Source organism: Phalacrocorax carbo, chromosome 1, assembly GCF_963921805.1.
Source record: "Phalacrocorax carbo chromosome 1, bPhaCar2.1, whole genome shotgun sequence".
Classification (NCBI taxonomy): domain Eukaryota; kingdom Metazoa; phylum Chordata; class Aves; order Suliformes; family Phalacrocoracidae; genus Phalacrocorax; species Phalacrocorax carbo.
Genome location: NC_087513.1, coordinates 16,583,434 through 16,611,381, shown reverse-complemented (window position 1 = coordinate 16,611,381; position 27,948 = coordinate 16,583,434). Strand labels below are relative to the sequence as shown.

General features: G+C 41.0%; 1 protein-coding gene across 4 annotated transcripts; it reads right to left on the bottom strand.

Annotated features, from left to right (window-relative positions):
- Positions 1 to 1,861: 1,861 nt before the first annotated feature.
- Positions 1,862 to 27,940, bottom strand: ERGIC2 (ERGIC and golgi 2). 4 transcript variants are annotated; one of them, XM_064445184.1, is made up of 14 exons: positions 27,840 to 27,940; positions 22,562 to 22,707; positions 20,052 to 20,160; positions 18,885 to 18,931; positions 17,610 to 17,680; positions 16,003 to 16,043; positions 15,171 to 15,272; positions 13,418 to 13,513; positions 11,679 to 11,734; positions 10,787 to 10,885; positions 9,601 to 9,698; positions 5,816 to 5,978; positions 4,707 to 4,786; positions 1,862 to 3,939 (listed from the first exon to the last, which is right to left on the bottom strand). In XM_064445184.1, the coding sequence occupies exons 2-14, from the start codon at positions 22,665 to 22,667 to the stop codon at positions 3,874 to 3,876; spliced, it is 1,134 nt and encodes a 377-aa protein (XP_064301254.1). In that variant the 5' UTR covers positions 22,668 to 22,707; positions 27,840 to 27,940; the 3' UTR covers positions 1,862 to 3,873. The 4 variants fall into 4 exon arrangements, with proteins under 4 accessions (XP_064301254.1, XP_064301246.1, XP_064301264.1 ...); XM_064445176.1 differs by lacking the exon at positions 27,840 to 27,940 and adding an exon at positions 25,021 to 25,248; XM_064445194.1 differs by lacking the exon at positions 27,840 to 27,940 and adding an exon at positions 23,609 to 23,630.
- Positions 27,941 to 27,948: the final 8 nt, after the last annotated feature.

Here is a 27,948-nt window from a genome sequence, read left to right as displayed (position 1 = left end):
AGGCAGAGGAGGGAGAGCCCTTGCCCAGCTCTGTGCAGGACCCACCCCACTGACACGAACAGCCACACAGGGCAGACCTGGCAGCTGCAAAGGGAGGCCACAGTGCACCCACAGTGCAGGTCCCCACCAGGGTGCTTTTGAGATGGAAAGAGCTGAATTTTCTTTCAAATTACTCACCTATTTCTCAGATAAGAATTTCAGGGGGTTGAAGAGCAGCTTGTGTTTGCTTTTTTAAAGAAAGTGTGCTACGTTGGTTAACCCAACCCCTCTCCTGCTACAGACACACAGGCATTTTCCTCCTCACCTCCCTGCCAGTGACAGCCCCAAAACATCTGCTAGGAAAGTCAGAAGGGAGAATTAGAAGAGCCTGAAGTAGGGAAACTTCCATTCATACACCCACTTCATTCTCTTCTCGTAGTCTGTCGTGCAATACACACACCAGAGAAGGCGGTAAGAAAGACAGAGCAACAGGCGGCATCAAGACAGTAGCCACAACATCCAGTAGGATCCATCACAGCCTGACTTCCAGAGTCTCCCCCGTCACGCTGTTCACCTACACCCACCACAGCACATCTCACGTGACTCAAGAGCACAGCACATCAGCTGCCTAGAAGACAGCAGTATTATAAATTACTTAAATTGACTCCTTAGCTCATGATCAATTTTTACCCCTCCAAGAATTCTGTCTCTCTCACAACTCTGGGTTTTCACCCTGCTAGCTTGCTTTTGCTGCCTCCTCCCCAGAACTGGTACCTGCCCTGCATGCCCCCACCGCCCACTGAAGTATCTCATCCCGTCTTCTGCTATACCATAAAACAAGCAAGCACCCGTACTGAACTCCTGCAGGTCCCAGGGCTGGCTACGTCCTTGCCTTTTCCCTTTTTCTAATTAGAAGTCTTTTGCAAAATACATCCAGAAACACAGTAGTGAAGTGTGTTGTCTTAACTTGGACATTTTGCAGCGACTTCTTGTCAACGCTGTGTGATTCTGGCTCGCAGGCGACAGGGCTGAAGGTGGTCTGTCCTGTTAAAAACCCAGCTCGGTGTTTCCTCTTGAGCCCTAAAAACAAGTTACCTGAGAAATAACTGCTCCCATCCCCTCCCCACCTCCTGGGGCAGGCACCAGCCTCCCGCGGGGTGCAGCTCAAGGGACCTGAGGGACCCCCGCATCCAGGCATGGCACTCCAGACCTCGGAGGCGGTCCTGCTAAACGCAACCTACAGCCCATGACAGCAAAGCCCAAACCAAGACAGCTGGAAACGGGGGAGACCTTTTGTGTGGAAAGACAGCAGAGGGGGACAGGGGAGCCAGAGCAGTCTGCAAATGGCATGCTATGAAGGCATCTTATGAAGGTTAACAATTTCTTCCCGTGTTCCTTCTTCAACACTGTGTAGGAGCCAAAGATAATAATAGATACTTTTGTCCATCTTTCCTGACCCAGAAAATGGTATTTCTCATCTACTATCGTCCTTTCAGAAAATAAACATCACATGAACATCAGGGTTTCCGTTCCCCTTGGGACACCCATTCCTTTCTCTTTCATACTACACTCGCTTTTACACAAACGTAACCCAAAAAAGCCACTGCAATAAACCACTGCTTTCTCTGGAACACCCTTGCATACGCTGGTTAAGCTAATGACAACGTGTGGTACAAGATGAGTGGTACTAGCTGTAACAACCAAAGCTGCTGTGGGGAGAAAGCAAACAGCACAGCAACACAGCTTCAGCTGATCCTGTATTCAATCTGTGACGCAGCATCTCACATTGGGAAGTCGATCCCCAATTTTCTTCCATTAGCAACCAGCCGTCACACAAGCTTTGTTAGCTTTGTTCTCGATAAAACACCACAAATACACCACATGAGGACTTAAGACACACCAAGCTGCTTGGCTCTTTTATGTGAGAATAGAAAATAACATTTAAGTTCTGGTACAGAAAGTCAACTGAGATCAGTATCTCCCACCAGTCTGTTCCAGGCAGGTAAGAAACAAGTGTTAGGACAAAGGCCAAAGCAGAACCAGTCTGAGCAGAAGTAAGGAAGAAACCTCAGACGGAAATGCCAAAGAGAAATGGGAACCAAAACTTTACAGCTCTTGATTTTCTTGCTCACCGAGGACAAGTTTCTCAAGTTGCTGGAGTTTTAATCAGTGTTAAAAAACCCACGAAAGAGAAAACCCCAAACATGGCTGTCAACCCAAGGACCTGGCTTCCTTCAACTTCTGTCTTTCTCAACCATTGAATTGAACAAAGGTCTTTCCTCATTTCCCACATTTTATTTACTATTTCATATAAATTCTCAGCTTGGGAAACCCTTTGCTTTGCATAGCAAATCAGCTACATTATTTACACTGTGCTCATCACCAAGATTCGAGTGTCCTGTAAAGTACATTAACGGAAGTCAGCAAAATCTGACAACACCACTGAGATTTTTATTTTTCCATAATTAGTCTTCTCAATTATAATATTCATTCCACGGTGACTACAGCCAGGGACAGCATCATCTCCTAATATATTATTAAACAAGTTTTGCTGAGAAGGAATCATTAATTTTTCACCCTGGTGGAGTAACTGTTTAACCACAGGTATATGCCAGTAGTTCAGCAGTAAGAGAATGTTTAGTTTCTCAAAGCACCATCTCCATTAATAACATTCATTCTCAGTAGCATATTTATAATATAAAACTGATATTGCTCTCACTTTATTTTACAAAAACCTTCATGAATAATAAGGGTCGATTCTGTAGATCCCTCTTCATCATCTGTCTGCAGCAAAATTATTTGTATTCCCTGAAGTCACCTACTACCACTCCCTGCCTGGGCTGGCAGCCCTCCCGGCTGCCCTGAACTCCGCATTTCTGCAGTATTCAGCTGAACCAAAGCAAGGCAGCTTCTTGCTTTTTCCTCCCCATCTCCAGGATTTACATACCATGCTCGTATACTAGCAGCAGGGGTACAACAAAGGTTCCATCAAAGCCATTTCTTTACCAAGAAAGAGGCCTCCAAAGATTTCCTCATCTTTTGCTAGGGAGTCTTGCCTTTTATCAAAACTATAGTCAAATGCCTTATTTAAAAGGCTTCTTATTCCAAGTCAAAAAACTGTGTACGCTGGAGCCCACTCTCTAGAGTCCTTGGGCACTTCCACATGAACACCAGAAGCGATATGGTCACTGTTGGCGAAGCGGTGGTGTGAAAACAGAGAGGAACTCCTCTGCTCCACATTACATTTCTTCCACTACGGAATGGTGGGACTACAGAAAGGCAGCAGCTATGACCAACATTATGGCTTGGGCTCCACCTTACTCCCTGAGTTCTCTCTTGCCTCCTCTCTTCTTCAGGATTTTCTAGGATTGCTCCCCACCTGTAAGAATAACATCTTAGCCCCACCATTACAAAAGAACAAGAAAACCCAAACCCCAGTTCATACACCTAAGAGAGACCCCAGCTCTGTTACTGTCCCTCTTTGCCTGCTGCCCGGCCCCTCCACACACCCCCCTTGTACTCTTTTCCCCTCGCAGTCTGCTAGCCTTCCCAGGCACAGAACCAAGATCGCCAAGGTGCTTCAGTGGTCAATGGCAGTCATCTCAAAGACGTTCAGCTCGACCATGTATACTGTATTGGTAGCAACGCTCTTTTAATCTCCAGAAGATGGTCCACCTCACTGGTCTCACAACCTCCTATGACTCCATGTGCACTCAGAAAGACAAAAATTACACAAATTGGGGGGTTTTTTGTTCAGGTTGGGTTTTTTTTTTCTGTAAAGGCTTCATTTTTTGCTGCCCATCAGCACTGTCTCAGCATATTGCACAATGTTTTCTTTATTATAAAAAAGTGTCTTCTGTATCAGGCAGGAAGAAAGAAAGTTTTCTCAGGAGGCTAATGCGTACTATTGTCTGTAATTAGAGGTAAGTGGTTGCTTGTGTGGCCATCAGGAAGTGGGACCTAGTCAAACAAAACCAAAGGGTTATTAATGGCTTGTCCAGAAACAGAATCTCCCCTCCCTCTCCCAAAACACACACTTCTTTATTCTTGGGCATTACTTGCATGCCGTTTTTGCCTGGTCTCCCAAACAAAAATTAGACAAATCTGCTTGCCTTCCCTCCTCTCCCCCCACTCACATTACCTTGCCAGCTAGCAAATGTCAACAAAATTTAAGAGAAAGGTAGAAGTCTTAACCTACAGGCTTAAATGGGAAAAATGAAAGTAAAAGAAAACGAAGTAGTTGCTAGAGGAGCAACCCTACTAATGCCCAATGAGGGGAAAGGTAAAGACTGCTCAGTTCTTTCACGCTGCTTGGCAGTAGCCTGCAGGCTAACCAGCAGCAACACTGAACCCCTGCAGCACACGGTGCCTCTTCTTTGGTCAGGAGGCCAAGCAGAAGAAGAATATGCAGTGGAGACTGACGAGGCCTGGGAAAACATGTAATTTTTGTAGCAATTTGAAAATAAAAAGAATATAGTAAGGACAATGGAGGGAATGTAGCAGAGAAATCTCCAAGAGACTCAGTTTCATTAATTCAGCTTCTTAGAAAACACCTGCTTTCCTTACGTGTTTGGTTTTCCAACTATTTTTAAAAGCTGTTGAATCTCTGCTCATATGTACGTCAAGGGGAGGGTTTATTGCAAGCATCTTAAATTCTGCTGGGACTGAGTCCCAATGTTGTCCTTAGCCTCAGGTAGCTGTACCACTTAGAGAAAGTTTTTTCTTACCGATGCAGTTCTGTAAGAGCCCAGTCTGAAACGGCAGAAAATAATTTCTGCTACAAATCTTCCAAAGCCATGTAAAATTCCTGTGATGTCAAACAAGATTTAAGTTGTCACAAGTAGTAAAACCGTAGTATTTATAGAAGTATTACAACAGGATACAGTGCAGTAAACCAGCACGTAAAACATTAAGAAAGGAAACATCAAGAGTGGGAGGAATTCTAACATCCTGAAATGCATCAATAAAAGCAAAACCAAAGCTATCCAAGCAAGAAAGTTATCAAGCCCTGGATCAGGCTGCCCAGGGAAGCTGTTGAGTCACCATCCCTGGAGGCATTTAGAAGGTGAGCAGACCTGGCTCTTAGGGACATAATTTAGTAGCAGACTTGGCAGTGTTATGTTTACAGTTGGACTTGATGATCTTAAAGGTCTTTTTCAACCTAAATGATCCTGAGAAAAGTAATACCCTCCACCCAGCTTTCACAGGTGAAAATATATTCTGTGGGACAGAAGTATCTACTTTGAAAGAGAGCTCTTAGTTCAAGGTCTCTTTATAATGCTCTCTTCAAGTGAAAGCCGAGAGAAGAAATAACTTGTAATCAAGATACCCTATTATGTCTTGACTAATAAGTGAATTGTGTCTTTTCATCTTCATTTATTTTCTTTGAAAGAGCAAATCTTGAAGTACATTGACAAGTTACACAAGGAAAATCCTCCCCGTTACTTCAGATGGAAATTTTATCCTAACTTTGGCACTCATTTAGCACTGGATCCCAACTACAGGAAATACACAGAACATCAGTAGCCTGTGTGTATGTGTGTGCATGTGTATACATCTTTATCTATATATATACATCTCCTTGCTCTTCAAGAAGTAAATAAATTACGTTATAGTTACCCAAAAGGAAACACCAAGCCCTCAGAACAGCAGAAACAGCATACTGGGACACCAAAAAACGAGCAGCTTTCATTGCATGTTTCAGTGCACACAAACAGGCACTCCATGTTAAACCTGCTTGAGGTTCAGGACTCCGCTGTAATTTACCCATAGCATAATCACCATGACCAAAAAATAAATTCTGGTAGAACTTACGCAGGAAAGCACTGATAGTTACCTGTAGTTGAAAAAATTCCGCCAATAATGCCACAGAGCCTCACTAAGAACTGCCAGAAAGGCATGTGTTCTTCTGTCACTGTCACCATAAGTGAACTGATATCATATTTCATGAATATTCCTGACACCCCGTGGCTGCCAGCTGCATGATTAATTACTCTTTCCTGAAAGAAGAGAGAAACACAAGTTAGTCACTTCTTATTAGTCACAAGGAAAACAATCTTAATCAATGTGATGACAAAGACCTATATAATCAGAGTTAGCAGTCGACAGAAGACCAGGGAACACGAAGATAACTTTGGCCAGTACCATCTAAAAGTGAAACATCATTAAGTAACAATTCACTTTCCTGGTCACTGGTCTTCTGTGCTGCGTATCAATGTTCACTATCAGGCCCTGGTACTATCCTCACAAGATTTGCTCGCATGGTGTTTTAAACAAGGATGTTTATAACTAGGTTGCTTTTGGTACCTATGAGGATAAGTGCCACAGTCTTGGTCTAGCCTGTGAATTCAAGTGAGTGGTATATACAGGTATAACACAGTGCCCCAACTCTTCCTACTTTATGTGCCAATATTAATCAGTTAAATCAGGATGAGACCTGCAGAACAGCCCTAGCTATGGCAGTTTTCCCAGACGGTGTACATAAACCTCCACATTGCATATAAGACTCGTTAGGCTTCATCCTCCTTCTTCCTTGGAGCATATCTCTAGATTCACGTGCCACAGAGGATTTATTTGCTGGCTTTTAAAAAGCATCAGGGAAGACCTTAGAGTATACCATAATGGAAATTAAGAAGCTTAAGTTAAATTAGACTAACGCCACTTTTCTTTCTCAGTGCACATTTACACATATGCCATAAACCATTGCTTTGATTAAAAAAAAAAAGGAAGAAAAAAAAATATTAAAATTTCAAAATTCCTGGGGTCTGAAAACTGAATATCAGTATCAAGCCTCTTTTCAAAATATTTATGTCAGTCAGGTAATTTCAGACAACAGTCACACAGCAAGAAATACACCTCAATAAAAATAATAAACTCACCAGGACTACTCTAAACAGAGCAGATGCCTCAAGTCCTAATTCAAGAACTTGTACAGTTTCTTCTCGTCTGCCCAAATTCTTAAACTAAAAGACCCCAAAGAGGAGAGTTGGCTGCTGGAAATCTCTGTTTTTTAAAAAAAAGATTTCAGGAGAAAGAAAAACTCCTCAATCTTAAGTTCCTTTCAAAAGTTCACTATTATTTTGTTGTTAGTAAAAGGGGTTGATAAATGCACTGCCAGGAAGGTCTGGCTGAAAATATACAAGGGCAGCAGAAAAGAACGTAACTGAGTGAAGGCAAACTCAGCCATGTCTAGGCTAATAAGAGCAGAGAGGACAGACAAGCAAGACTGAACTGAAGAGAAAAGCAATATATCACAGCTCCATTTCACCTGTAGATTTAAGTCTGTGCTCAAAAAAACATGCAGAATACAGTACAAAATAAAAAGCAGAATACCACTTTGGAAAATACAGACTAGGCAACTTCTCCAGTCACCTAGCATAAACCATATTGCTGCTTTTGCTACCAAACCAAAGTAAAAAGGACGCCAAAATAATGTATCAGTGACAACAGGTCACAGAAACTTTGCAATGGTTTAAAAAAAAAAAACAAAAACAAATCCCTAACCAGTACAGAATACTTTCTGTATTTCAAGAGCGTAACATTCAGCATAACATTCAGGTATACATAGAAGGAAGAGAAGACTAAAGGTAGGTAAGCAGAATCTTGCCATTGGCAAGGGACAAAGAAACACATTTTTTTCTTTGTTTTCCCTCTATTATTTCCCTCAGCCTTATTGGTCTTTTGAGGTCAAATGGTGAAAAAGAATACGAAGTTAAACAGAACACCCAAAACTCCACCCTCAAAATATACATAATTCTTTCTCCGCAAACCGTTTTGGTCTGCTTCTAGCTTCTACTGCTGCAGAAAATTTAACTGTCAGTTGCTAAAACCTAGTGCAAATAACTAGTCCTGCATGAGATATCTCAGATAGCAGTGAAGCCTTCCTAGAACCAAATGTTTTTAACACAGATAACACTGTATCTCAAACAACAACAGTGGAGATTATTCTGCCCACACCTTCCAAACGCTGCTTCCCAGTCTGCTCACCACTGGCAATTAAACCTCACTGTATTCAAGTTTTAGCCACAGCTAGCTGACCACCTTCTTCCAGGTCTGCATATATGCCTTCTCTTATAAAATAAATGCACTAAGTTGTTCAGTGTTAACTGTTCTTGATAGCCTTTCCCAGCTCATCTGCTAGGGGTATATGGTTTCCAAAGATAAACTTTACAAGCAACGGGGCTACCTATTAAGACAGCAAGAGCAAGCAAGTATGTAATGCCACTTCACCTCCACTGTTCACAAGCTTTTCTCCTACGCAAACTGAGACTGCATTGCAACTTTCATAAAAAAATACATCCCCACAAAAAAATTAAAGAGCTAACTAAGGCTGCAGAGTTAATTGAAAGAAACCATCTTTACAGCAGAAGGAGAGAAAAATTTAATACAAGATGAAAAAAATCTAATACGGAGTAAGATGAGCAGTTGACTGATGTCCAGAAGTTTAAGGACTGACTTAGTTGTTGCAGAGATTGTGCAGAGAAAACATGAAGCAGATTGCTAGACCAGCAGGAGATGGGAGTATATTGCATTACAAAATTCCTCTTCATTCTTCTCTTTAATCCAGCTTTCATGAGTTTTAGAGCAAGCCTTTCCCTTCAGCAGTCTGTATGTCCCAAGTTGAACCCCAAGACATCACCTCTATCCTACTTCCCCTAGCTATGTATTTTTCAGAAGCACAGCACGGAATTATGAGGAAATTAAGATTTTTCTTCTCCCTCGGAGAACAGCACAAACTGTATTACAGTAAATAGCCACCCTAATCTCTGAATTCCCTGTCAACCCAACACTTCCTTCTTACCTCTCGCTTTATCTGTCACTTTTAATTAAACTTCTCGCAAAGATTTTTTTCTTCGGCTTTTGAATAAAAGATCAAAAGAGTTCAGTGTCTGGAAATGAGACATGTAACTGGTACACATAAGGCCACCTTCTTATTTACAGCATTCTTTAAAATTAGTGCTTTATGATTTGTGCGTGTACTATGGTGCAATAACTACTTTTTTTATGGATTCAGAATTAAAAGCCTCTCCAAGCCCAGAAGCAGAAGCTTTCCAGTCTGGAGCATAATTAAAGTTGGTGTTCAACAAAGGTTAAACAAGACAGTTGAGAGACAGATACTTTCTGTGTGATTAGTTTTTCATACCAACTACCTTTGTTTCCATTTCTAACACTCACAACAAAGTTCATGACATTCAAGTGAGCTGTGGTTTTTGGTTTGCTTCCCACACGGATAAAAAGCTAAAGGTGGATTAAATATTTGTAAAGCTACACACAAGATTACAGAACTAGAATTTACATGATTTCACCACCACCTCCATAAGCATTCAGTGAAGTGGAAATGACTGGATATCTATCATTAATTCTAATATCAGACTCCAGATCTACAGATACAACACACTAATGCAAGAACTTAGCACGTGTCACCAAGCACATATATTTTACCATCAGTATTACGTTATTTACTGTAAATCTAGTGCACTGGAACATTCTACAAAGAGTCTCTTCACGCTAGAGGAGTTCTCAAAACCACGGTACATCTAAGTCTCCGGTTTCATATTCAAGCTTTTGTTAAAGAACAATCATTGTTATATTTGTCTCTGCATGGTTTTCTCTTCTACTTACTCTTTCTGTCACTGAAAATTGATGAGTTTCTGCTGAAATTTTGTACGTATGGAGTTTGGTTGGCACAACTGTGATAAAATATTGGAACATCTGGTTGTCTAGAAGAAAACAAATCTCACTGTTGAATTAAGTACAGAGTCAAAGACATCTGAGGCACTCACAAATATATCAAACAAATAATATTGAAAATAATCAGCTAAGCCATTTACACTAGGGACATTCTCCAAGGAGTCCCAGCATGGCCAAGACTACTTCAGCACCACCTGCATGAACAAAGTTAGTTTCCATCGGCAAGGCCTATGTCACATTTGTACTCAGAGAAATTCATATTTTACCCATGTAATGAAAAGATTCACTAAGGTCAGGCCACTCAACAGCGGTTTGAAGAGATTTTAGCCACTGTCTATACAATGCTGGAAGCCCTTCTAAACTGGTTACAGTTTTTCTCTTGATTAGACAGACTTCTAGAAAATTAGTCTAGAGCAATCAGCATGTTTGTTTATTTATAACTGCTCTGTCTTTGTGCAATTCCCTAAGAGAACAAACATCAATAGACTGAAGCAATTTGTTTCAACTACCCTGAACCATTCTGGCTGGATTAGCCAAAGGAGCAGCTGACTTTGAGACAACAGCAGCTTTAGAAGGGAACTGAAGTCAGGATGAGGCATAGGTAGCTCTGTAAAGCAGGTTACTATACTCCTTTACTTATACATGAGGAAACAAAGCGGTACACAAACCCTTCCTGTAGTAGCCTCACAAAATACACCACGGAAGCAACAAACGAAACACAGGAATAGAGTCCAAGACTCCTGATGACTTATTTTTTTTTAACCAAATCAGACTTATTTTTGCCTGTTACAACAGTCAGATCTATAATTCTGCACGGTAGCATACTGCTGCAAAATGCTTTACAATATATTCAGATATACTGTAACTTCAATGTAACACAACTCTGGAAGAAACTGCAAATCAACTTTAGCGAAACAGCAAAGTACAGCAATACTGATATTAAACAGAAATTGTCCATTTAAGATGCCATGTAGATAACTGAACAGTGCACTGCTGGCTACCAATTTTAACAGGACATGGTGTTTGTAAATCACAACATTCATAAAACATGATAATATTTTAAATGGTTATTGGAAAAATATAGAAAACACTGCTTTTTTAAACACACAACACTTACGATCTGATGCTATTTTTTCTGTCCCATCCAAAGGATTAATAATTCCTGGAATAAGCTCTCCAAACGACAAATGATCTATTCTATGAGAGAAGTTATAGGCTGAAAGACAATACAGAGGAATAACATTTTTAAACTATGAGATTCTGTACTCTTCTCAGAAAAAAAGATGCACCCATTTCTCACATTGGAAAATGAATTAGTTAAAATTTCACAACAGGAAATTTCTAGTTGGCCAAATACTGAAGTTATTCTACAGTTTGGGTTCTTGTATGTAAAGGTGTTAAAAAGACAAAAATTTTGTGAAGGAAGTGTACAGAGGAAGCATAAGGCAACTACCAAGTTACTACATTGTCTGATTTTGCAAAGGTATCTAAGTTCTGTAATATTATACACTTGTGTTGACATAAATTCACAGGCAGACATTTAGAGGTTTAACCAACACCAAGTTCATTTTCCACAGTAAGTCACCCTTGCCTCACACTAAGTATGGCAGCAACATGCATGTAGTTTCTATATTTGTAACCTAAAAATGAATTTTCTAAGGACAAAAGTCAGAAATTTTTAACCTTATAAAAACAGATTTTGGAGGAAATAGGCAGTTTGGACTGAAATACAGGAATTTCATGTGGTGTCTGTGTTACAACAAAATACATCCACGATTCCCATGTTCTCATTACTGTAGAGGTGGCCTAAAGGTAATATTAAGAGTGTTAAACATACAAAAGCAAGTCACTGCTGAGTGGTAACATTGCAAAGAATATTCTTCACTTTCCTCTACAATGCAACTGCCCAGCTAGAACATCTTTACAACAGCAACATATGTTAACATATGAATAGGAGACAGCAGTCTGAACAAAATGATACTTGTTCACATGGAGATGAAAGAACTTACACTCATGGCTTACAAGGGCTGCCAAATGTGCGTGGCCTCGGGGGTGTGGTATTGCCCTAAAGAAAGCAAGATACGTTTTATGAAAAATTTGTTTAATGAAACCACACAAAAGACAGTTTTCCTAAACAGCACTATGTAGAAATATTACCTCTCCCCCTCTATTTTATTGAAATACTTTACATAGATAAAAAAATATGTGCATGTATATATATGTACAAACTTTTCTATATATATATAAAAATTGTGTGTATCTCTATTAAAAAAAGACATTTTTACTACTGCCAAGTACAGACAGGCTGAATGACAAGGTACAGGAACATTAGACTCATGAAAAACCTCTCCTACAAAATTAGTGCCTTGCATTTTCAGAAATGCCAAGAACACATCAAGTTACTAACCTACTAGAAGAGCCACCGAGGCATACCACATGAACGGCAGAACTGCTTAAGAGCCTAATGAAAACTTTACCATACTTGTTCTATGACGAAGCAAGGTATCTGTGTTCTGTATTTGCTCCCTGACTAAGCAAGTTAACTTAATGTCTGGACACCTGTTTGGAGAAAGTACAATGCAGAGGCTGGTAACAGTGTGAAGAGGGGGTAAAAAAAAGTGCAACTCTGTCTGGAAAGTAGAACAGTGTCCCAGCCACACTTCATTCCTACCAGTCCAGCCAATAACACAGAAAACTTTCCCTACTTAGCTGAAGTAAAATTGTCACCAAATCCATGTAAGTTTTGGACAAACAGAAGGTGGAGTAAGACAATGAGATCAGTCAAGATAGGACTACAGTAAATAACCAGGCGATAAGGTGTGAAGGTGGCCAAGTGAGAAAAGCCATTTAAAAAACAAAACAAAACACTATAAAAAGAGAAAGAGCAACTTAGCAGAAGTACAAATATAACAATGAGCAAATGGAAGCAAAGGAAAGCAAAAGCTTATTCAGCGTTGCAGATCTAGAGACAGGAAGAGAGAAGTGATGGCAGTAGATGAGAGGCTGAAACGGTCAGCTCGGGAAAGGGCTTAAGAAGTTGGACATCTAGGGACAAATCAGAGAGGGGTACAAGACCAGACAGAAGTAACATTTGGAGAAATAGCCACACAAAGACAGCAGCTGGAATTACATGTGGATAAATTAGAGAGCACAGATTTCATGCCAAGATCTCTGGTGTCAGCAGTGGCAGCAAGATAAGTGAGGACAGCAGAGCTGGAGAGCACAGAGAAAGGTTAACACAAGTTTCTATGCAGTTAATACCATTGCCAAAGCACATCAGAAACTCTGTCCTCAAATCAAGATGAACTGGCATTTGGCTTCCTAACTATGGTTCTATAACTGTTATCTCTGCACTGACATGGCACATATCTACACTTCATCCACGTTAGTGAACTGCATACTAACAGAAAGGAGAAGTTTGGAGGTGAGTACAAGCAGTCCACTCCATGTCATACACTTAATAGAGGACCTATTTTCAAGAGTTTTTATCCTGTAAGACACAGGAATTCATAACCACTACGTTGCATGCAACAATGCACTGCATTGTTTTAGTAACTTATGAAGAAATTTGGTTATAACTGTGCAAGAAAAGATACCACATGGAAAATAATACTAAGTAGGTATATAGGAAGGTTAATAAAGCCCAGTCATTAACTCGAAAGTGTAAAAGCACACACACATGCATGCACTATGTGTAATGTAGAAGTCAATTCTTTCGTTTTATTTTCAGGAATTGAACAGAACATACTTGCCCACAGTTATGTGAAAGTTCCCTGCCACTTTATTGACATAGAGATGACCATGAATTCTGCACGCATCTGGAGACTGTAATGAATTATCTTCCCTGTTTAAACAGAAACAACATAAAGAATACTTGAGAATATTCACTAACAGAAATAACAGGAGTACAGTTAGATTTCTTTTTCCTAGCATAAAGATATAGCATTATCATCTACCTCTTCTTGTTGTTGTCTTCTGGAATTATACTTTATATAGTGTGTGTGTGCATGTATATATATATATATATATATATAAAGTATATGTGAAGTATACTTCACATATGTTTCATATATATATATGAAACACATCATCTGGAGATGGTTTAAGGGAAGGAATCTAAAAAAGGTCAGTCTGATGAAACCAGTAAGTTTTCGTTCATACTTGTATTCAGAGATCTGGCCTACGAAGCTAACCTATCATACCTGAAGATGTGAAAAGAAAACATAAGACCCTGAGCATATCTTGCTGCTCCAGGGCTTTTTTTTCCCCCCCAATTAGTTCTACCAAAAAAGGCTTGTTGGGAAAGTTTTAATGCTACCATGAACATAACAAAATATATTAGTCATGTTAACAACGCTGTAGCAGGAACAGCTTTCAACATTTCTTTTTTATGAAACCTTCCTCTTCCCACACTTGTTAGGATGTCCACAGCTCAGAACATATTTCCAAATCTGCTCCTTAGAGGGAAATGGAAAAAAAATGTTTTAAACGCATCCCAAGCATAAAAGCCATCTCAAATAGTTCACTGACAAGTATCAGAGAAACAGAAGGACTTAATATGAAGACATCAACTAAATGAGAGAAAAAGATTTTTTGAGCCCTCTTTAGCCTTGCCTTAGGAGGAAAGCATGTATTTAGTCCTCCAATAGGGAGACTATAACATCAGAAGCACACATCTTTTTGGTGGTTGTTTTGTTTTATTTATGCCTTGCCTTTGTGGGTTTTTTTGTTTCTTTGTTTTTAAGGGGAAAGTAATTTCAGCTTTCATGTAGAAAGCGTTTTCCCCTGGAAAGAAGAAAAAAAAAATGATGTGGCATCTAGATTCAGGCAGACCGAGCCTTCTGTGCTTTAGTCTCTCAGTATTTTGAGGGTAGCTAGAATAAGATGTAAACAGCAAGGTTTCTCCACACAATTTTAACAGTGCTATGTTAGACCAGGGCATTTACTAACAAAACACATTTTTATTTAAAGGTTAATTCTTTTAAAATCATAAAGTACTAAGTCACAGCTAATAGCAGGACTTTTTTTTAAGTCACTGGACAGAAAGATGTTCTTTCATTTAAAAAAAAAAAAGCCTTCTGTTTAGTATTGCTTTGGCATTACTAATTCACATTAAAAAGGAACCACCAGATAAAATGCACTAAAAAAGCTGTGTGTACACATTTCTTTGTGTGTCTCTTTTATGTAAATATATATATGTATGAAAACACACACAAAACCTGGAAACCTTCTCCAGGTTGGAAACCCCAGAGGTTTTCATAAAACAACAGCTCTCCAAAGCAAGTATCAAGTACACTATTTTAAAATGCAATAAAGAGCAGTAAGGTCTTCTTTTCTTATCTTCTGGGGGGGCGGGAGTGGGGGTGGTGTATGGAAATCATAACCACAATGAAATGTGAAGTCTAATTAGATATTAGTTATAATTGTATTATATTGATAATTATATTATTAATTAGGTGGGGGAGAAGGGAATGACAACACAACATCACAGTTTTTCTTACCGTGGCGGCAGTGCTGTAGAAGCACTTTTAAAAGCACTTTTGAATATCACATCTTGAAGAGAGTGTTCTTCCTGCAGTCTACTCTGAATTAGCTGCAGCATCCTAAAGGTTACACAAACAAGTGTGAAAGCATGCAACAGTAACATAGAAAATACCTTCACAATTAATTATCACCTTCAGGTTATAAATCAAGACGTTAGGAAGGTTCATGTCAGTATTAAAACGTTACAATAATCTTTGAGAATTATATTCTATGCAGCACTTAAAGCTCTGGTGTTCACAGCAGTATGTTGCCAAAATACCAAAACCAGCCAGACTCCCAAATAAGCTTCAGGTTCTATTACAAGACTATCAATATAGCAATCACACACATAACCAAGCTACTCCAGTTGAAGTGATAAACAGTGTTTCAATTCAGTTCTATGAAAGACTCAAAATCATTTGCTTTCACAAGAACATGCCAATTTGTTACTATGGTTCAGCTTTGACATTTAGATATCAAGCTATCTGCATTACGCATCTGAACCCGTAATTAAAAGTCATGCTACCAAGCGTTCATTTAGAAACATAAGTTGAATGAGTCCATACATCTTGGCTTGCAACTGCATGACCCAGTTCCACAAGTAAGTACCAAACCAATTTTTTCCATAACAGAGATCTCAAATCATGAGACAAGCAAAGTAAATTAATATCTTTTCACAGGTTTGCACCTTAAATTACAAGCAGGAGCTGTTAGACCCAAAACATAGTTCTGTCATGTGACCCTAGTGTACCTCAAAGTCACTTCCAGTACAAATAATACAAACCATAGACATGCATCTCAGTGCTTTACCTTTGCCATTCTTTTTGTTGTGGGCTGAGATCAAATACCACCTGAAACAAAAATAATACATCTAATAAAACGTGCAGGAGGCGCTCAAGTCCCAACCATGAAACTCCGAAGAGAATTGAGGCGTGGGAAGGGGTGGGGACTTAAAATCAACTTCACACTTGCTACAACATACTGGAGTTTGAAAGGACTTTGCACTTTGAATAATACATTTAGTGTTCAAGTACGGAAATTTCTGTCCCTTCCCGTGCCAGAATTATTCACATGTTTGCATTTATAACTTCACCATCTTTTCCTGAAGTTCTTGTAATTTGAGTCAGCTGTCTTTGCACTTCTAGCCTTTGACTAACATGGACTAGAAGAAGCAGTGAGTGGCAATTTCATTCTAAGTGATATAACTGACATGCATGGTTTTGATGCAAACAGCAATGAAGCAAGCAGAGGAGCAATCTTTAAAAGACAAGGGTCCAGGTGCAGACTGTTTATTTCTAGGCTCATCTCACACTGAGCACTTCTTTAAGACAAGCTACAAGACCTGCTATACTTCAATCAGCACAAGAGTATCACCAGTAACACCTGTGCACTGAATTCAAACCTATATGTGGTTAATGCCGATGTGCTCCAGACAGTAAATCCAATTGCAATTAATGCTCAAACCTACCCAGAGCTATGGCCAAAAGAGATCAAGTACGGGAAGTTTTCTCTTTCTAAGATCATAATAATCACTGGGGCAACTGCTAGCATGCAGCAGCCAGAGCAGCGCAGAGATGACTGTCCAGGCAAAAAGAGGAAATGTTCCAAGGAGCACAAACAAACAAAAACAAGCTCCTTCCCCTTCCTCAGCACGTCCTTCCATTCAGCCATCTCCTCCTGCTCACATGCACAAGTAGGAATTTGGGCAAAACTGTTATAATTTGGAGTATGGTTCAGTTATTGGAGAGTGTAATAATTACAGCAGGAAGTTACATTCTCTAATAGGTTTTCTGTAAATGATAAATTACTTTCACATAGCATAATTACTTCAAAGTTCATTGCATTATGCAAGCAAAGCCACTTTAAGAGCATAGGCTTACACAGTCCCAGGGCCTTCAGTTCACAACACAGCAATTAAAAGGATACTAACCCAATTTACAAACTTTAATGCCATCCTGTATTATAAGGATATCGTGGTGACTTTCTACCCCGTTTTAGAATCATAGTATTCTTCTGGTTAAAGAGCAGTTACATCAATTCTCTTTTTATGACAGCTCTGAGTTTTCCTTCCATATCAAATACTGTTGGCATTTATCCCTAGAATTTGCACATGTAAAAATAACTAGCTGGAGAAATCACTAGTTTGTTAAGAAGCACTGATCTGTGAGCCTGCTGTGTTTAAATCTGCTGTATTTGCAGAGAGTGAACACACAGAAATCCCAATGCTAGCCTTTTTCCCTAGTAGGTTCCTGGGGTAAGCGCCGCAGACCTCACTCAAGGATCAGACAATACTTGGGGAGGTTCTGCGCAACCCATTTGTGGGGAAAAAAATACAAGTGAGCAAGCCAGCCCAGCAGTGCTCCTCATCAAGTGAAGAGCAATTTACTTTTTAAATAAAAAGGTAAGAATCAACTTACTGGTTCATAGATTAGCCCATCTGCAGAGGCGACCATTGTTTCTGCTAAATCCAGAACATCAGCCCCCACATCTATTTTACAGGGAGAAAAATACTGAGTTATACAGATGATCATAAACAAACAAGTTCAAGTTGAAATGAAGTTTCACAATACAGTGGTAAACTTTCAGAATTAATTACTGTTCCTTGTTAACGAAGTCCAAACCAAAAGAAAAACAAATCTGTCAAGAAGCAGATTACTGGGAGATAGGGGAAACCAGAGAATCCTACTTTCCAACCTCTCACATCAGAGCATCATCAACTGATGCACAGTGACAGAGAGACAAGCTTTTCAGATTTGCAATATTTTCTCACTGATGTAACATCTTCAGAGATGTTGTAGGAACCACATACACAAGCTTTCTAGGATCTGCTATGCAGAGATGTTTTTTCACATTTCATAAGCACTGAATCCAAAGCAAGACTAGTTAAAAAAGAGGATAAAGTTTAGGTTTTTTCTCAAATTTAAAGAAAATAAAATTTAAATCAGAATTTTCAAAATTTGTTATGGTTACTGGAAAATAACTGAAGAAGATTTTAAAAACACAAATTTTAAGAGTAAAGAAGGGATGACTTGTGAATTAATACTTGCGAGACAAACACAAAGTGCATGGTACTGATGTGCCATACAACTAATGCAAGGTTTAACCTTGCCAAAAAAGGGAGTCTTGAAGATTTTCTTGCATTCCTGGTAATAGTAGCGTTCTCCCTCTTTCTCAGTCCAGGACAACCAACACCAGTCCGTAAAAACAATAGTTCATTTCCTAAATGATGTCAAAAGAATAGTAAGCATTGCCTTTAAATGGGAAGGCAACCATATGTTCATCAGAAGGATGAAATTACCTGATGGTTCCAGTATTGTTAAACAACAGACCAGGTTAACATTTGCCAATTTCATAAATAAATACAAGTTGTGACATATTTCTGCTGAGTTGTGTCTCACAATGAGCTTTTACAATATTCCAGCTAGAGAGAGACTGGAACAACAGATCCTTTTTTAGCTGAAAGACAAAGCAAAGTTCTGCAAGATACGGACGAGATAGCATAAATACTTTTCTTCACACGTCCTATCAGTTCTATCAATGAGTCATATGCCATCAAGATCTCTACAAACTATCAAGATCAGAAGAAACCTCACTGTTAGAATATTCTGAACAATATACGACTATATTACAAGTAAATGCATACTCTGAAGAGCCTTTCAAGTGTTTCAAAACTTCACCAATGGAATACTTACATTGACACCTCATGGCAACTGTAATATCAATATTGATTCTTAACTTACTGGAAAGAAAAAAAGGCAAAAAGCTAATAAGTAACACTGAGTACAAGTATTAAGAGATACATTACTAAAATTCTCAGATTACTTGCTGAAACAGAGTCAACTAACAAAGCTTACATCAATAAATATAAACTGAAGCTGTTTAAAATTTGGGTGAACTAAGATGGACTTTTAATTATTAAAGCACTGATGACTACTCATAACTTAAGAGATAAAAGCGTTGGATATCCCTGTTGAATTTTACTATGAAACTCCTGACAGATTTTTTTGGAAATATTACTGGCCCAAGAGTTTGTTCAACTCTTATTAAGTTTTTAATTTTTCACACTTTTTTTTCCACACAACAACAGTGCAATAAGTTTCACAGAATGCAGTGGATCAGGACAACATAGGAGTTACAAATTTCAAACTGAGGAAATATTTGAGCACCTTCCTCCTCCAATTAATAGTCATAATGTTGGCTTGTTACCACAGCAACTAGTCAAACAGCTTTTGAAGTTATTTCAGTTCCAGATGTATGATATTTAAAGGTGTTCAGTGCACAAGATCTCCACTAACTTCACATGGACTCATGGGTGCCTCACCACCTCAGGAAGAAAGGCAAAGGCAGCCCAGGCAAGCACAAGAAACAAAAAGCAAACATCTTCAGCTAATCTTGGAGGCTGTAACTGCAGACAAGGTAAGTAGCAACCTCTAGACAGTGCAGTCAAAGTTCTGAGTGCTTAGGGTTCACTTCCACCAGCACAAAGTATAATGGCAATATACCGGCTGTATGAAGTAGAATAAGCATGATGCAAATCTGGTGGGTTTGCGTAGCTGATGTTGAGTTACATATTTGAGTGTCCTCTGAATTGTTAGCAAACAATTACTCAGGGGACTCCACTAAACAACCTATATTATTTTGACTACTTCATTGCAGAAACCTCAATTTCTCCTCTTTGTAAGTTCCAGAAAAGAAAAAACTCAAATCAACTGAACAGAAGAAAAATCAAGTCCCTTTAGTATTTCATTTTTAATTTCAATCCTAGATTGCTTGCAAGTCACATGAACATTTTAGATCTATTCTGTCCTGAAGTGCAGAAAACTTAAATTTTAAAAGGAATTATAATGAATAAAAATTACCTGGTAAAATCCTTGTCTACTTCATATTCATATTTCATCCATGTGTCCCGATATACTGTGAACTCCATTATAGTCAGGAAAGCTATCGTTGTGAATGCTATCAGAGAAACTGAGTGGTCAAAAGAAAAACAAAAGTTTAGATTGTGGGAAATATTATTCAGAAACATAAGCAGAACAAAATTCTAACATTACAAAATCTGAGCATTACCAGTACAATACTGGTATCTTTGATTCATAAATCCATCAGCTGTTCTTAGAAAAATGTTTTCAGATCTATAGTATTTGCTTTTACGTAGCAGGGGAAAAGGACAAGTCCTACCTTTGCAGCAAGAAAGAACTTTTTACATTAAGTACAGTCAAATACTAGAGTGATGAGGAGGTTGTGAAATCCCTGTATGGAAGATTTAGCAACAGGCTAGATCCTCCTCCGCATATAAAACAAAATGTCCCTAAATCACTGTGAGGGATGGTCCAGGCAAACTCAATCCTAAATTCAAGCACAAAAGAAGGAGAAGGTGCACCTTGAAGTCCCTTCAAGCCTCCACTAGTCCACAACCTAAGTTCTTATAAATTTTTTTTTGTATCTAGTTTTAGAGCCAAGAAGCTAGCAGAGAAGAGAAGTAATATATAGTATATGCACTGTCCCGTTAGAAAAAGGCACCCTGGTTATATTACCGTGCTCCAGGCTTTGGAAACCTACAGGCTTTACAATGAATTTCCGTAAGCATTCCCAACATTCATAAGTCAGGACTCCCACCCCAACATTTCAAACGATTCTCCCTCTGGCGATAAGCAACACGTAGCTATCCATTCTACCAACAGCTAAATAAGTGAAGAATTGATTTGAAATTATTTTTAGGAAGAAAACTAATTGGTATATTTTAATGGTATATGTGCCTCACTTATCTCTAAAGCGGCCTATTCATCACACTTGCAAAGCTGTACAACGCAAAGGGGAGATCATCCTGCTGCACATAGTCAGAAACATATTAACAGACGCACAGAAGCACCTGCTACACCCCTTTTATTAAATCATCCTTAAGTTGAAAAAAACTTCAGTTATGGAGCACAGCAGTGATTTGTTCAGCTTATTGACAGCGTATGTTTTCCATCTGCATTCTGTGGAGTACTTCTATGGAGGCTGTGAAAGGTCTGTGGAGCCTTGGTATGTTTTGCATCAGAAAATAAGCCTGGCGCTTTAATCCTGAATGAAATGGGAATACTATGTCAAAATTTTATAATGGCATATAATAAGACAATCAACCCTATATTGCCATTTATAAGGTTACTGGGATAAACCAAAGAATGCTAAAGTAATTTCTGGTGTTGAAAAATCCTTAAAGAACCCTTTACCAAAGTCAAGTTCTCATGAAGGATGGTGCTACACTACAAAAAAGGATTTTTTAAGCATTTATTGTTTTTCTAAGAATTGCAACAGAAGAATAACTCGCTTCCTTTCTCAGGAACTGGGACTAACATTACAAAGTTATTTAATCAGCTCTTAGAGATTATTTTTTAGACAATAATCCTTTAATTATTAACATTGCAATTCAGGAAACACAACAGAGTAATACAGATCCTTGTGACACTTCTGCGCAAGTGGCATAATGACTTCAAAGGCTTATCTGTAGATTGCAATTGCTTCTTGTACTTTTTAGTCAACTGAGTTTCAGAGGTAATCACACAAGAGAGATTTTTGTCCTCCATTTCAAACTAACCACTAGCAGTTTCCTATCTAACTGCAAATAATTCCAACAGTCCAATAGATGAAGTCACTATTTCCAGATCAGGCTACCTCTCCCCCAACCCAACTTACAGACACAATTTTCTGTCAAGATACATATAGTAAAGGTACTTCTTGCAGCTACAGCTTTTTGAGAGAAGCTGAAATGACCAATAAGGACAGTACAAGCATGTGCCCTGGAGTAAAGTGTTTAGTTCTTCAAAGGGCTTTCCTTACTCTTAAAATCAACTACACCTTCAAGACAAAAAGCTTTAGAAACCTGCTCTTCATCCCAATGTTTAACTTAGCCAGTTCTTAAGACACCACTAGAGAACGTTTTTCCTCTTTTATGAAAGCATAGAGCTGAATCCAACCTGCATTTCAGTTCATGCTGATACAGCCTCACCCAGAAACCCCACACAGAGAAAAGTGCTTCGCAAGAAACCAAAAGAGAAAGTTTTATTGCAGCTTTGCCTCAGTGCACCTCCAGTTATAACTGGTTGGAAGTTTTTACAGTGAACCTTTACATTGGTTGGAGTCTTACCAGTTTTACACAAATATCTCCCACGTGATGAGTGACGAATGCATCTATTTGGATAAGATACTACGTCTTTACTTGAAGGAGATGTGCTCTGTCAGTCCACAAAAGCAATTAAGAAACCAATTTTGGCCAGTTTCAAACGAACACAGATGCCTGCCTCCCTCCTATTGAAGTTTCTATTCGCAGAGCATTCTAGACTAAGCTAACAGCCAACATGAATCATGGCAGCATCTCAATAAGGCCTACCTGTGCCTCCGCTCGCTGTAGTCTCCACATAGCTTTCAGGAACCTTTGGAAAGGCATCCAATTCTTTCATCAAATTCAAGGTCTTCTTCCGATTCAGTCGCCTCATCTTCAGCACACTCCTCCACTTCCTCCTTCATATATTCCCTCTAATTTGAGAATAAATTTTTGTGATTAAAAGACACAAGCAATATTACTCAAACCAACTAGCTATAATTATAAAACAATGATCAGACAATTAAAATCTAAGAAATATGTTTTCAAGAAACATGTGCTGGGCAACTGGATGGTCACACTTACTTCAAGAAAACTGTTAAAATTGGCCTGGACACTGCTGCTTATATTCCTGCCACATCCAGCATGTTCACCATTTAATTAATATGACTAATTTCTTTCTCAGTTAAATTCTTATTGGTATTGGATATATTTAATTTTAAATTAAAAAAACAAGCTCAGTCCTGAAGCAAGCTTGCTAAACAGACCTGGCAATGCATGGAAGTCACTGACTTAGCAGAGAATATCTAATAGGCTGCATAAACTCAGGAGGATGTCAAACTGCTCTGGGCTGCTATATTCAGCCAATGTGGGCACATACTATATGGTAAAGGAAATTAAAAAGTGTATTTCACATTTTCACAGCTATAGAATTTTATGGTCATAATAAAATTAGCATTTTTTTCCTCTACAAAAATGCTCCCCAAAGCAAATTAAGCATCACATCCTAGCTCCAACCTTCAGAATCCCTTTTGTCCATGGCATGATCTCTGCTCCACTTGAAGCTGTTGATACATTAAGCAGCAGGATGCTGAGAAGGAGCCTGCCCAGGAAATACTCTTAAACTGTTTCCAAATCATGCAAATAAGCTCACAACCCGGTCCCGCCAATACGCTGCGTGTTTTAACAAGTTGGCACTGCTGTTCTCCTTCTGAGGAAATGCTGCACTTTGCCCAGAATTTCTGAAGCTACGAAAACCATCATGCAGTTACTGTATTCTGAGAATACGTCATATTATCGTCCCCCATTTAAAGACATGAAGACAGGCACGCTAACCTATGCTGCCAACATGCGAGATGGCCCTCACCATCATCTTGTAGAAAAATCTGTTAACTCATCTCCCCTGTTTCAAAAGCACATCAAGTCTCCAGTGAGTCCTGGTGAAATTGCCCAAGAGCTATTCCCTGCTCTGCCCCTCCCTGGTGCTGAGCAGGCTTCGTACTGTGCAATAACAAAGGAATAGGCTTTATTGGAAATGGAAGTTCACACGTGAAGAATCATGATCTATGCCTGCAATTTCCTCACTGCACAAATTTGCTTCAGACCTTAGTGAAAGGATCAGACCCTGCGCTTGGCAGAAGCATCAGTCAAGTCAGCCTGCAGAGACCAACAAAATGATACTCTGTGTGTGGCAGAGGATTCAAAGTCCCCCACAGTTAAAGTGGGCTGAGAAGATGGGTGCTGGAGCAGAATTTCGATTACACAGCGTAAAAAACGAACAAAAAAAATCAGGGAAGCAAGGTCCTGTCTTTCCTACACTACATAACCGTATTTTACAGAATTAACTCCACACAGCATAAGGAAAATTCGGAAAACTTGGGAGCACAGATATGGCACAGCAGCTGCCTGGACACAACGCCCGGAGCCATACCATTCCTCAGCACAGAGGAAACACCCGCGGGGGTTGCGTGCTATCCTACCCAGACAGCACGGTTAGCACCGTGTCTCCTCTGCTATCACGTGTAGGAGCACACCGTATGGAGATACAAGATAAACCTCGAGAATTTGAGCGCGCCTTCCTAAGAAACTTTCTAAATCATCCTGCATCAGCGAGTACGCGGATTTTTGTAATTTAGAAGAACCCAAATTCTTCATGTGTTTCTTTAGCCCCACATACACAGATTCACTTTCTGTTACGAACTGAGAAGGACATCCGATACCTTCCCCGGTGCCCATCTCAATACACGTTACCTCTGAAACACCAAGTATAAAATTTGGAACCCATTACTACGAAAGTAACATATTCTGAATCCAAAAGCAAACTCAATTTAAAAATTAGTACAAGCTAAGAAGAGGAAAAAGCACACGCCTGGAGCCTGGAGCGCCCGCTCGAAGCGGCCGGCGGCCCACAGCCACCGGAGGGGCTCGGGCAGTTCTCGCTCACTCGGACAACGTGGAAGCGACGCCGTTACCGCCGCCGCTGCGCGCCTGAGCACCCACCCCCACCCCCGTGGGCGCACCCGGCCCAAGCCCCCCTCGGGGCCTCGCACCCAGCGCCGGCCCGGCTGCCCCCGCCGAGGGCGGCCCCGGGAGGCGGCCGTCAGCTCCCAGCCCACGCGCCCGTGCGAGCCGCGGGCGCTCCCGGCCGCCGCCGCGCTCAGGCGGGCGCGGGCCCCGCAGCCAGGCGCCGGCGTGACGGGACGGGGCAGGCCGCGCCGCCCGCCTCGCCCCCGCCCGCCGTGCCCTACCTCTCGCTTCTCTCGCCGTTACCCAGCGCCGCGGGCGAGGCCGGCTGGGGGGGAGGAGCCGCAACGCCCTGAACGGCGCCCGCCTCGCTGACCATGGCAGCGCGCGCGGCCCGCGGCGGGCTCGCTCCGCCACCGGCGCCTGGCGGCGGCGGGAGGCACAGGCCGGCGGGAGCGGCGGGCGCAGCGGGAGCGGGAGCGGCGCCGGCGTCTCGCCCGCCCCGCCGCGCATGCTCGCCGCCCCCCCCGGGCATGCGCCGCCCGCAGCCGCCGCCGCAGGGGGACGGGGTCGGCCGGGTGGCGAGGGGCTGGCAGGTCCGGGGCCCGCCGCGCCGGCAGCGACGTCGTGCTCCGGCGGAACGGCGGGATCGAGTATCCCCAAAAGCAAACGGGAAAAGCACCATCCCCCGGCGTGCCGGTGGTCGCGCTGCTTCAGGCGCTATGGGTGTAAAGCGGGCAGCGCTCGAAAAGAGGCGACGTCTGCCCTCAGATGAAGCAAGCGGGAAAGGGCTTTGAGGCAGCGGGCTGCGATAGAGCGGCCAAACAGGTTGTCAGCTCGCAAGCCAGCCCTGAAGTGAAAAAAGTAAGAGGGATGATTTATGCCCAAGCCTCTGTTCTTTTCCCTGTGTTGGTGGAGCTAATAAAAAGCCACTGGCCTCTCACCACAGACCTGACCCCTTAGCAGCAGCACTGCTCATTTATCTCAGATTTTTCCTTATAACTGCAGCAATTCATTCTCCTCTGGCCGGTGTCCCCTGAAGTCCACAACTGCGCTGCCACCAAACGGGGCTTACAGAGCGGGTGATAGTGGGGGTACGTTACCCTCCTGCCATCGGCCGCAAGCTCACAAGCAGCTGGCCCAACACGGACATCTTCCTACAGCCAAAAGGGGAGCTCTCCAGTATCTTTTGGGAGGTACCACCCTCTTGGGTGACATCAAAATTATTCAAGGAAAAGTGCTCTGTATAAGATTTTTTTTAAAATTTTTTAAAACCCATGATACCAAACATTTATATTCACAGATCAGAAAGGAGACTGAGGACTCCAGTATTTTTTTATAACGAGGCAAGCAAATAAGACTCACACCCCAGAAACAGAAAGGTATGAGTTTCACAGCATTAATACAGATTTTTTAATAGTTTAGAGGAAGAAGTAGATCCATGACAGTCTCAAGTGGCATGCCAAAGTAGATACAATTTGAATAAAACAACTGTTTTTTCTAGGTATCTACATTTGAGAAGAAAAGGAACCTGAAAATGAGAAATTAGTATGAGCAGATTCAAAGAGCATTTTTTGCTTTTTAGGGATAGGCAGACAGTGGGTTTCAAGGGAAGAAAGAAGATACAGCAACACGCCAATGTTCTCACTGAATTCTGATCAGTCTGTTTTAATCATTTTGGCAGCCATAATAACAACTGGATCACAGAGTCAGAAGAGTTAAATAACCAGGCCAAAAATATGTGTATCTGTACATTTGTTTCCTCATCTCAGAAACAGCAGACAGCTTTATCTATAGCACTTAAAGCTCTTATATTGACATGCCAGTGGTCGCAGGGTATAACTCAGCAGCCAAGGATTTTGCTGGCTAAGCCCTATTTTCCCTTGAAATGCTCTCAGCGCTGAGGCCTGGAAAGAACAACCGATAGATCTGCTTATTAGCCGTGCGTCAGAGATGCTCAACAGATGTTCTCACAGGCTGTGAATTAAAACAATCCAATCTTCTCACAGAGAAAAATGGCTTGACATCAGTGCTCAATGCCACACTGAGATGTCCCTTATAGAGGAGAAGTGGCATGGGACAAAACTGCTCGCAGCTTTGCACCGTTATAGTAATATTTTTAACTACGGATGTCTCCATAGGATTTTATGAGAGGAAACACAGCTAACATTTTTCAGAATTTAAGAAAAATAGAGACAATTATATACTTGTAACACTGTGCATTACACCGACACTATATTTGACTGTACCATGCTAAAGCAACACAACAGTGACCACACTGTATCGGCCAAGTACCAGACTACTCTCATTCAAACTGTGCTCCTTTCCTTATGCCCCTGCGTGTTAGCTTTCTGCTCTCCTGATCACACCTCAGTAGTGGCAGCCTATAAGCACCTGCCAAATGACCTTTGGGAGCTGAAGGCAGCAGGGAAGGAGGAAAAAATCCAGCTGTCAACTGCAAGCCACGCAGGCAAGCCAAGGGGCAGCGCCTCAGCTGCTGCTTTATACCGTTTCGCTATGGTATATAACAAGATCCTGAAGTGCCTTGAACCTTGAGCGCAGTCATCTATGTAAAAATACAACTGCTGTGCCAAAAAACCCAGCACTTCTTAACAGTGTCTGTTTATGAAGTCCCTTGATGTGTGCAAAGAGGGGAAACCACAACAGATGTCTCATATCCGTACAGTTTAGCAAAATGCAAATGAAGCAGGACCAAAACCCAAAAAAATTTCCAGGAATATTAGGCTATGAAGCACATTGATATCAAAGACAGTGACAGAGAGGACGGTAGACCAAACAAGAGGAGCAAATGTAAACGTGCACAGTTTCCCCACCTGCACTTCAACCCACTTCAGTGTTAAATTGCTGGAAACCGTATGCAAGATACACAAAATTAAAAACCTGGCTAAAGCATTTCGAGACTAAACCCAGGCCCCCATCATTTGCTGCTGCTACAGTCGCCTGCACAGGTGGTTCACCACGGCTGAAAAGGCGCCTGGAAACTGTTAGCGAGAAAGCGCAAGAAAAACGGGCCGGGGTGACCGGGGATCGAGCGGGAGGGGACGGAGGCAGCGCGAAGAGTGGGAGAGAGCAGCCACTTTACCGGAACGTGGAAGCATCGAGGTGGCATTTAAGAAAAAGGAGGAAATACAGGTGCAGAAGAGCAAATATGGAGATGGAGGGGTGGGAGTGGCTGGAAAGGGGGTGGAGGG

Excerpts from the sequence above, each read along its gene's own strand:
- ERGIC2 (XM_064445184.1), bottom strand. The coding sequence starts at position 22,667 with ATGAGGCGACTGAATCGGAAGAAGACCTTGAATTTGATGAAAGAATTG. Across the intron at positions 20,161-22,561 it reads TACAGCGAGCGGAGGCACAG|TTTCTCTGATAGCATTCACA; the intron begins GTAGGCCTTATT and ends TTGACCACTCAG. Across the intron at positions 13,514-15,170 it reads TCTACAGCACTGCCGCCACG|GGAAGATAATTCATTACAGT; the intron begins GTAAGAAAAACT and ends CTGTTTAAACAG.